Raw genomic sequence first — 11,502 nt, forward strand, 5'->3', positions numbered from 1 at the left:
TAATTTTACCGAATTTTTATTTCCTACTTTCTTTTCATTATTTTGGTCTTCTAGTCGGTTACGATTTGTCATTTTAAGAATCTTGACCATATCGATTGAAAATACTCGATAAAAATGGCTGGTAAAAAGAAAATAGAATTATTTATAAACATTCACAATGAAAAGGAATTCGAATCCGTGATAAAGCATAATACGGAACTACTGATTTGTTAGTATTGTTGTTTTTACCCGACTACAGAAAATAAGTTTATAAGTTCAGAACTTTTACATACATTACTTATCGATAGTGCTCGAAGTTGAGAGCTGGCTAAGACTGGCTAAGACCATTTAATTTGTTTCTAAATTTCTCCTTACTTAAAGGACCGGAAGGATCCGAAAAAGTCTGTGTCCTTCCTCGATTAATGTACCAAGAATTTTCCAAAACGGCCTAGTAGTTCCTGTGATTAACGCAAAAGCAAGCAAGCTCTTTCTTAACGCCGTTCTCAAACCCTGGTATTAAAAGATACGGAATAAAGTTAAACGCAGAAATATGAAAGGAATAAACATACATTTTCATCGGTTTAAACTAGGATTAACATTACTTCGTGTGTTGCTTTCTGGTGATATTAGGTGCAGAAATATACAGCAACGCGTTCGGCTCGTGCACAGCTTTGGACAAACTCTTCACTACCATGAAGTTGGATTGGAGCAACGGCAAACTCATATTGCTTAAAGTAAGTTTTTTAACTTTGCATCGCTTCTATGTCTTTTTGTATTTTTTTTCGACAATTATGACACCTAGATCATTTAATAATAGGTATAACCCGCTTGTGCTATTGTTAATTCTTTTTTATACTGTACTTTGCTGTTGTGTCTCGCCACACTTTATGACGGCTCCGAATATAGTATAAAACCATTTTAAGGTATCAGCGAGCAACAGAGTGGTATCAGCTCAACTCAAGGTGGCGGGGCATGCGTCGTATTTTGGTACGGAAGTTAGCTCCGGGCTGCCATCAAGAGAACTGTACTTAGGATACCTGTTCCTTTAGATTCGATTTGACGGTGAGAAAACTTAGAAATAAAAGCATGTTCTTTTATAGGTGCCTGCTGATGAAATAGAAGCCTTGAAAAGGTTTAAAGACCACAGTGAACCGGTCTACATATTCATTTTGGTATGTTAATACATGTACCTAGTGTATAATTATTTTTTTTATATCAAACTAGAATATACTAGACCAGATAGTCTATGTATATAGTATATGCTTCTGAGGAAAAATTAAACCGACTTCCCAAAACACTAGAAAGCAAAAAAAAAACTATTTTTAGGTGCATCGGCCTAGAAGTCGGTGTCTAATGGATGTTACTAAGTTAATTTTGCCACCGACTTCTAGGCCGATGCACCTAAAATAGTTTTTTGCTTTTTAGTGTTTTGGGAAGTCGGTTTAATTTTTTTGTAAAAAAGTTTTTTATTTAAAGCTTTTCAGTGATACGTATAGTTGTCACTATCCATACAAGTGGGAAGTTCTCATCAATACAAAGAATATAAGTCCAAATACGAGGTATTTTACATATTCAGTTGTCGAGTTCCCTCGACCCTCTCTGGTCTCCATCATCAGGTCAGCTCCAAATCTTCACTGTTGAATAGTGCTTTTAGGCGTACACCTGAGTATCAAGTTTTTACCCTATGTATGCCTACAATTTTCGAAGGTTGCCCTCGATTTCTCAGGGTTTCCATCATCAGATCCTGACCTGATGACTATGGGACCATCTGGCAGCTATTCCGAGTCGAACAAAAAAAGAATCACGTAAATCGGTCCATAAACCTCGGAGTAATCGATGTACATACATAGAAAAAAAAAAACATACCGGCCGAATTGATAACCTCCTCCTTTTTGGGAAGTCGGTTAAAAAGATATCATCAGATGACGCCTCCCGCTGTCGGTACTGTGGTAGGGAGTGGTGTCAGATTTACTGAATAAGATCCACCTTTGATCCTAGGCAATGGCAATTTAAACGAGCTTAACTCCAGATAATTCTACCTGAAATCTTAATTCAGAACCTCTCACACCGACACACAGTCGTTAGTCGTTAGACACCAATGACCATTTTGAAAATTTGCAGAACGGCAAAGTAACAAAAGTATTTCGTGGCGTAGACTCAGTGAGATTCGCAGAGGTGGCGAAAAAGGAGTTGAGCTACTATCGTCAACTGCAAGCCGGAGTGACGTTAGACCGGCCAGTCTATGAACTGGACGAACCTACCCCGGATGAAATGGTAGGTGAATTGAGTATTGATAGTTTATTCGACTTGAAGTTGTGGTATCAAGCAATTTGGAAGAATTAAACGCGCTAAGCAAATACAGAATACTGAAAATATTATCATTGTGATACATAATACGTACCTACCTACCTGCAGTTATTTTTATAATACTTGGGTAGAAAATGGACATCTCTAACAACGATGTCTAACAATCTCTTTTAGGCCGGGATAGAGATGCATAACAACTGATACGAAGTGCTCTTTAGTGGTAATATAAAATACCAGAAAATATATAATTCCCAAAACACGTGGTAGACTTTACACTACAGTTAAATCAAATGAAATATTAGAATTAAATACGACATACAAAAAATAATTGTTCTAGTCAACCACATGTCGTCCATGTTAGATTTTTTTGTTTCCCTAATAATTTATCACAACATCAGATTTAGGCCGTTCCGCGAGATAGCGGCCGGCTGTCAGAATTTTGCAAACCCATGCAAGATTTATGTGACTTTGTGGATTTATGATATACACATGAATGTGATGCATAGATACCCAGTTTTATTTTGATTTAGATTTCGAAGTTTTAAACGGTTTAAACGTTTGGCAAGGCCTTGGATGGGTCTATAATATACGAGTTGAATTTGATGATGATTGATGATTGAATTGGTGTCTTTTGAACTTCTTTGGCAGTCCTTAAGGGTCAAAAGTTTGACCACCAGTCTGGTCTAAGCTGTATCGGGTTGCCCCGGTAGCTGGGTTGAGGAGGTCAGATTAGCAGTCCCTTCATGGACACTGGGACACAGCTGCCTCCATTTAATGGTGTATTATTTAAACGACAAATATTCACATTTATAATATGTATTCGTAACTTCCCTTTCATTTAAAACGAACTAACTTAAGCTAAAATATGCATAGAGTAAACAGACGAGCTTAATAAGGCCGGGTATCAAAATACGATTCCTGTTTATTATTTCAAACTGCTTGTAAACGCGTGTACGCTTGTTTATGTGACATTTACATTTGTTGGGTCTTACTATGTTTGTCTGTGTGTGTCTGTGCGTATAGATAATTAATTGTGTAATGAGGTACCTACTGAAGTGGACGTTTTACATGGAGCGACTGCCTATCTGACCTCCTCATTCCTCAACCCAGTTTTGTTAAACTTTCTGGCTTCTAACTGCCTGTAACAACTGCCACAGATGTACCTACAAATTATATCCTGGATCCTCACACCTGACATGCTTTCCAAAAATCAAAGAACACTTTGTATTATGTCATAGCGAAGTATTAAAAAAATACCTTAATATGCAATCCTAGGAATGGATGTTAGCAACAGAATCTGAGAAACAACAAGAGATGACGTCACTGCTCGCGCGGCGGTCAGCGCGACAAGCGGTGCGCAAGCGTCACCGCGCCACGCTGATGGTGCCGTATCTAAGCGATGTGAACTTTGTGCTGTTCAGGAGATGTATTGATAGAAGCTACGTTTTACATGGAGCAACTGCCTATCTGTCCTCCTCATTCCTCAAAGCAGTTTTGTTGAACTTTCTGGCTTCTGACTCCCTATAACAACTGCCAAAGATGTACCTACAAATGATATCCTGGATCCTCACACCTAATATGCTTTCCAAAAATCGAAAAACACTTCGTATGTAATAGTGAAATATTAAAAAAATACATAAATATGCAATCCTAGGAATGGATGTTAGCAACAGAATCTGAGAAACAACAAGAGATGACGTCACTGCTCGCGCGGCGGTCAGCGAGACAAGCGGTGCGCAAGCGTCACCGCGCCACGCTGATGGTGCCGTATCTAAGCGATGTGAACTTTGTGCTGTTTTGGCCGCATTGCTTCCATGCTCATCCGGAGCTGTATGAGCAGTGGGATGCTAACAGTTGAGTCGGATTTATTTCATTAATATTTAAAAAATATCTGGTTTAGTCAGGAGGAGGTTTTTAAATCGTATTTAGTACACAATCGGGGGTCAAGGGTCCGAAAAAATGGCAAATACGAGAAATTATATTATACCACATAGATAAAAAAGGATCCCGGAGTATATGTAGGTATGGTAATGTTAGTAGGTACATATCTTCGTCTTCTCCATTCATGGGAAAACCTTAGCTTGTGCTCTCGTTTGTCCATTAGTCGACATTTTTCAGGCTGCGACGACGTGGTATACTTGACTAGCCTATTTGCTAGTTAACGTGGTACACATTATTTTAATTAATTAACCTTCTAGTTTCGCATTAATATTTGTCAGACATAATAATGGTTGGCCGAGAAGAAGTTGAGATGACAGAAGAGAAGATTGCAGACATATTCTACGCGGGAGACGCCCCGTTGAACGAGGCATCACTACATAAGCTGATGTCTGGTCGCGCCTTAGCCATATGCTTTCGACTGTTGGAGCCTGATGTCAATTTTGTGTGTTAGTAGTATAGTAGCAACATTCTTACTACTTATACAACAATGAATTAATTTAATTTGATGTACTGTAGGTACCCTACTGGGAATGTCCCCAAAGGATCTTACGGATTGAAAGATTTAATCAGTTCAAATTCACGTTGTGAAAGCGCAAGGACATCTTTGTCTTAAACCATTTAACAGTTATTTTTTAACCGACAACCTTAAAGGAGAAAGTTCTTACTTCATCTATATGTTAAAATTTATACTACATAACTATTCCATAGTCATATTTAACACAATAATAATAATTTCATTTTTATTTGCATAGAATGTGGTACAAGCGTTGGTACAAAATTTAATTATAGTGCTAGACACATTCCGCAGTTATAAAACAGCATTATTGAGAGAAAAAATATAATATATTTTCCCTCTTCCTCATACAGCGCTAGTACGTCGCATTCTCTATGAAGAAGAACCACCATGGGATGAAGGGAAATCCATGGCATCATTGACAACTGCTTATGACCGCTATAAGACGTACAGTCCAACTAGAGAAGAATTCAATGAACAGCGCAGGAAAGAACAAGCCTTGCAAAAGGTACGCTAATATTTTTAAGATTATACCTCTAGTTCTGTGTTTTATCGAAGTCATAAATAAATAAATAAAAATAAAAAAGCCTTATATTTCATGGAAAAAGAAAACTTAAATAACATTAGATTTTTTTATTTTTATCTAAACTTAAATCAATTCGTTTCTTGTTTTAATGAATTTAGATATATTTAAAGTAATTTTAAGTGCTTTGTTCAGTATTTGGTTTGTTATCCAGAACCCCTGCTCGGGTGAAGGCCTCCTCCAACGATTTCCATTGCTCTCTATTCAGGGCTTTCTGAATCCAGTCATGGCCAGCCGTCCTAACGATCTCGTCGTGCCATCTCGTAAGCGGCCTTCCTCTGCAGCGCTTGCCCAGAGGGCCGGTCCATGACGTTACTCTCCTTGTCCACCTCTGGTCTTGAAGTCGCGCTACATGTCCCGCCCACTTCCATTTGAGTTTTAGAGACTGGTTTAGAGCGTCAGTAGCTTTTGTAGTTTGTCTGATTTCAGTATGTCGTATTTTTTGTATTTTTCTTATGTTGAGCATACTGCGCTCCATGCCTCGTTGACATGTAGATATTTTGTGTCTTATATTGCTTGTGAATCTCCAGGTTTGACAGGCGTACGTTAAACATGGTAGGAGGCAAGATGTCATGACCTTAGATTTAATTTGTATCGCCATATTGCTTTTAAATATTTCTTTCAGGCTCCAATATTTATTCCAGGTGAGTTGTATCCGTCTTTCTACCTCTTGGTCGTTGTTTGTTTTATTAAAGCTGATTTGTTTACCCAAGTAAATATATTTATCTGTATAATTTAAAGTTTTGTTGTCAACTAAGATTGTGGGCTTCGCTCTACTGTTTGTCATTAACATCGTTTTAGTTAGATTCATCTCTAAGCCGATTTGTTTGCATGTATTGTAGTTGGGTACTTGATTCAGAGAGAAGAACTATATCGTCCGCGATACGGAGATGGCACAAGTACTTTTCCCCGATATATAGGCCGCAGTTTTTCCAGTCAAGCTTCTTTATTACATGCTCCAAGATAGCGATGAACAGTGTCGGGGACATCGGGTCGCCCTGTCTTACTCCTCTTTGTATGGGAAATCTAGGACCGATTTTTTCCAATTTTACTCTACCTGAGCTGTTATTGTATATGCTTTGAATTATCTGTATGTACTCAAAATTGAAAAATTATATATTATCGAAGTCATAAAAGATCTAAATAAACTGTCAGATCTAAGGTATGTATATTCGAGCGGGAACGCTTGATTCGTACAGATGACAGCTAATCAGCCTACCTTAATCTGTCAATCGATTTTCAACCTTATCGCCATAGTGGCAGGTATCTATAATATTTGATTAGTAAAAAACAGATTCTAGTTGATTGAACTTCTTGCATCTGTACAAACACAGGACCAACTGTCGGGACCCATGTAAACGATGATACCTGAAACCGTGCTTCAGTTTTTTTACCTTGCAGAATGGGTCGCACGTCGCATGAGCGACGTCATGGATAGAGCGAAGTGGAGAAGAAAAATAAGGAAAGCTGACCCCACCACCATGTGGGATACATAGCAGGAAAGAGAGAGAGAGAATGGGTCGCACGTAGAATAAAATATTATATTTTTGAAATAACCATAGAAGAAAATAATACTCTATCATTCTTAGGAAGAACTAAGAGAGAAGCAAGCAAATTTCCTATCCGAAACCCGTCGTTTGGCTCGACTAGCTAAGGAAGAGGCTTTGGAAGCCAAGAGGAAGGAGAAGGAACAACGGAAATTGGACTTATTAAAAGCAGGTGTAAGTACATTTATTTGATGAAGGAACTGTTTCCCACACACGGATAAGAAGTGTGTTTTGCGTGAAAGAGGAAAAAATATTCATACAAACAATATTTCGTATTTATAACATTAGCGGGATTTCATGAATGGGGCAAACCTGTTTTAAATCCATTCCATTTTAGGGCAATAAATTACGTTATTTCTTATTTCACTTTCAATAAATTATGTGCAATTAATGCTGTAACGATACACAAAGAAATATATTTCAGGACTTATCTGCTTTAGAAAAACTGAAGCAGGAGCCTGATGATGAATTATCAGACGAGGAAGAACCTGAAGTGAGTATTTGAAGGTAACTTCATTATTTAGATACAGGTGGTTTATTGAAATATGGTTCTGGAATGTTAAGAGTTGCAGTAATAGCTAGAACTTTTAACCTTTGTAAAAACTGGTACCACCTATGTTCTAAGCAAATAAATGTTTCTCTTTCAATGAGTTGCTCCGTCCTCATTGGCAGACGGCAGATGTCGAGATATTACGTAATAATATGCCACGTACCACATGGGTCTTCGGCTTAGAGTATCCCATTCTAACTATACGGTGGCGTCTTTACGTACAAACGGCCTAAACGGCTGAAATGATTGCGATTTAAATTTTGACTCGAGACAAGTGGGGCACATGTTCTTTTTATCCAAGCGTCACAAGTTGTTGCATTTTCACTGTATTTATCCAAGGTAACAGTTGAGGAGGAAGAAGAAGAAAGTATGATAGAAGAGGAACCAGAGGAATACTTGCCTCCACCAGGGTTACTCATACCTGGGTTCTATGCACCGCCGAATGATATCGCTAAATCCAATGGTCTGGCTGTGTTGTTCCCAAAGGTAAGTCTTTATAAGAATTCTGTTAATAAGTGGACTGCGGGTTTGTAAGTCTTTATAAGAATCCTGGTAAGTGGGCTGCGGGATTGTTCGTAAGAGTTACTGCGGCCCTGGTATATGAGAACTCTAGAAGGAACATGGCGGATCAGGTCTAACCTTCGAAGAACCTCTTTTTTACCAGACTGCGCCAATGCAAAGGAGGGTAATATGTTTCTCAGCCCATGTATGTATGCAGGTAACGTTTTGACACTGTTTAGACAGTTTCGATAAGGGTGCGTCTGCACAGTGCATGCAGTGCCCTGTGCCCCACGCGCACGCAACAGAGTACGCAGTCGCTGGACCTGCACGTGAAAACCACCCTAAATTATTCGCAGTTTGATTTTTCATGACATCGAGAATGTTATAAAAAGCCGGTAAAATATCGCCTTGCGCATGTTTTTATTTCTGAGATACCTGCTGTAATTTAGATTTCAGTTTACCTAACTTATGTAAGTTTAGTTTCTTGCTCACTGATCTGTCCTTTATAATCAACTGACTTTTTTACCAATCCAGTTGGTTCTCGAGCGCGTGACTCCGCAACCCGAGTTCCTGCCAAAACATGTACTTGTGTTACTGGAGATCAGCAAACGACACAAGGCTATAGAAGCCATCAAGCCTTTCAAACATGCTGTCATACATGTAAGTATTACCAACTAGCTTCAACTAGCCATTTCAACACGCTTATATTAGCTTCACTTGTAACTATGTATGTAAGAAAATCTTGGAATCTTAATTTGACCCACTTTCTGGTCCCCTGTGGATTAGAGTGAAATTTTGCACACGCTTTAGTTCTGATGTCAAAACATGACTAGCTAAAAAACGTCATTACAAATCTAATATGGCGGCCTCCCCAAAATGGCGGACTGGCTATTTGAATTCCACCCCCATGACATGGGTATCAAATGAAAGGGTTTGCTGTTAAAAAAAAAGTGTAAAATAAAAATAATAGTTTAAAAAACTAAAAAACACGCTTTTAAAAAATTAAAAAATAATTCGGACATTTAGTTTGATGAAGAAAGCATGGAGCGTTTTGTCCAAAAATAATAATGATTAGATACATAAACGCTCCACGCTATAGGGCTTACCAACTCATCCTACTATAATATTATAAACGCGAAAGTTTGTATGTATGGATGTAATGGATGTATGGATGTTTGTTACTCTTTCACGCAAAAACTACTGAATGGATTTTAATGAAACTTTGCAATAATATAGCTTATACATCAGAATAACACATAGGCTACAATTTGTAAACATATTGTTCGAAATACTAAACCTGCGCAGACGAAGTCGCGGGCACCAGCTAGTATTATATATAAAATTACTTAGGTAATTAGCTAGGTATAATATAATGGTATTGCGTGTGGTAAATATTTACGTACACAACCAAACTATATTTACAGATGGGTATATTCAAAGCGTCATCGCCATACAAAAGTGTCCACATTGCTTACTCGGTGAAACAATATGACACTTTAGATAGCAGTTCGACGAATTTGTAAGTAAACAATATCTAAATATATCTGCACCTTATGACCTCACAACTATTCGCATTCATAACACCAGAAAATAAAAAGTAAGGTTGTTTTAACCGACTTCAAAAAAGGAGTCCTTCGTTTGACTTGTATGTACCTATGTATGTTTGTACGCGGTAATCTCACGTTTGTATGAACCCATTTTGATGCGGTTTCAGCATAGTGTTTGTCAGATTTAGCTGAAGGTTTTAAGTAGGTATACCTAGAAGTCGCATTTTCTTGTAAAAAGTTTTTTTCTATACAATAGAAGTAAAACTCTGTGTAAGTATGAACTTTGGTACAGACGCGATATTATGCATTTTATGCTCATTTTTTATTAGTCCTTACCTTTCTTTTTTAATTATATTATTGGTCAAAGTCCAATCTTGTCTCATCGAAATCTAGAGATGAGATGTATCATAGAGGTTTTATACCCAAGAGAGGCACTAATGCCCATTTTAACCAAAAATACCTAAATTTAGGATTCCCTTAGGAGCATTTAGGGAACACTTAATATACGAATTTCGTTTTCACCAAAGTTTAAGTGTCCCTTATAACCTTTATTATTGGGGGAGCCCTTATTCTAAGTGACATTTAGGGAAACGTTAAGAGATTGTTGGTGAAAACGGGCATAAGTGTTTGTTTAATCTTATGATCGATCCATCCTTGCGGTTTTAACCTAGCTAGGAGCTCTGTAAAACACTGGTCAACCCCAATCACGGAGTAAGAAAAGATGAGTGGAGATGCCATAATGCAGGTAGGTCATGCCCCTTCTTCTAGGTCAAATACGTACGGTGGGCCTAACAAAACGATCAGTTACGAGTCAACTTACAAGGCGTCCGGGTTCTTTGAGACACGTTGTCAACGATTTTTGGTATTACAATAATGATCGGGTCCAAAGAAGGCGTATATGGACGAAGACAGTAACGTTCCTTGTCCTCCGCGCACTCGCATTTTGGCGAGCTGCTTTCTTAGGAGATTTCGTTATGGCACCTCCGCTAGTCATTTTGTTCTCCATGACCCCAACATAAAAAAAGCTATTCTTATTAAAAAACTGGATATTATAAAGCCACTTTTTTCCAGGGATCAAGTGAAACTAGCATTTATGTTATCCGTAGTAGTAGATGTGCCGTTACTACATCTTATGGACTTGAACCCACTACACGTCAGTCGCGACTGTTCTACAGGCGAAGAGGAATGCGCTGCTATGTTCCCCGTGGATTATGGGGACGAATACCCCCAGTTTGAGGACTTTGAAGACTCTGAATAACGAACAATAAAGGTAAAAAAAAAAACAGTGGTTTTATTGTATCAAGGCCTTTTCTTTCAAAGGCTAGCTCCCAAACGCGATTTCACCTTCGAAGGAAGAACTACTTCGCACACCTAGACAAAAAGCCTATTTGATAAATGGATCCAATTCAGACTTGAGATTAGCAAACAAACAAATTCTTAAGCTGTGTAGGTAATCCTACTTATATTATAAATGTGAAAGTTTGTGAGAATGTATGGATATATGTTTGTTATTCAATCACGCAAAAACGGGTGGACCGATTTGATTGAAATTTGGTATGTAGATAGGTGATACCCTGGGTTAACACATAGGCTACTTTTTATCAACACACCACGCGGGCGAAGCCGCTGGCGGAAGCTAGTATTAATATAGATAAGGCAGGATAAGAGGATTATAGTTTTTTTGATTGAGTGGTGTCTACAAAGGATAAAATGAGTAAATACTTTTCAAGTTAACAAATATGGTTATGTTTGGAAGTACTACGTGCTTCGAAATTGGACTACGTACATAGGTACTCAAAAAGCGGGATCATTAGCCTCTGACTCACCACAACTTAAAGATTGTAAATGATTTTTCTTTCTTTTCGTGCCCGGACAAAATTTAACCTTCTTTCCGAAACCGAACAAATTATATCTTATGTTACCCAGGGATAGTCATATCAGTAGTTTTGGAACCTTTAGGGTACCTGGGACAACACATCAACCAACCTCTGATTTTCTCCAATAGATTTTTTACCTAATCACAATAGAGGAAG

At 38.1% G+C, this 11,502-nt stretch overlaps 1 protein-coding gene across 1 annotated transcript; it reads left to right on the forward strand.

The window, feature by feature from the left end:
- The first annotated feature begins 86 nt into the window (after positions 1-86).
- On the forward strand, positions 87-10,729 carry LOC110373963 (thioredoxin domain-containing protein 3). Its single transcript, XM_049845248.2, has 13 exons — positions 87-208; positions 610-713; positions 1,080-1,151; positions 2,101-2,253; positions 3,941-4,139; positions 4,506-4,673; positions 5,095-5,249; positions 6,914-7,045; positions 7,296-7,364; positions 7,761-7,907; positions 8,457-8,582; positions 9,347-9,441; positions 10,541-10,729. The coding sequence occupies exons 1-13, from the start codon at positions 115-117 to the stop codon at positions 10,725-10,727; spliced, it is 1,701 nt and encodes a 566-aa protein (XP_049701205.2). The 5' UTR covers positions 87-114; the 3' UTR covers positions 10,728-10,729.
- Positions 10,730-11,502: the final 773 nt, after the last annotated feature.

The sequence above is a fragment of the Helicoverpa armigera genome, chromosome 15, assembly GCF_030705265.1.
Source record: "Helicoverpa armigera isolate CAAS_96S chromosome 15, ASM3070526v1, whole genome shotgun sequence".
Lineage (NCBI taxonomy): Eukaryota > Metazoa > Arthropoda > Insecta > Lepidoptera > Noctuidae > Helicoverpa > Helicoverpa armigera.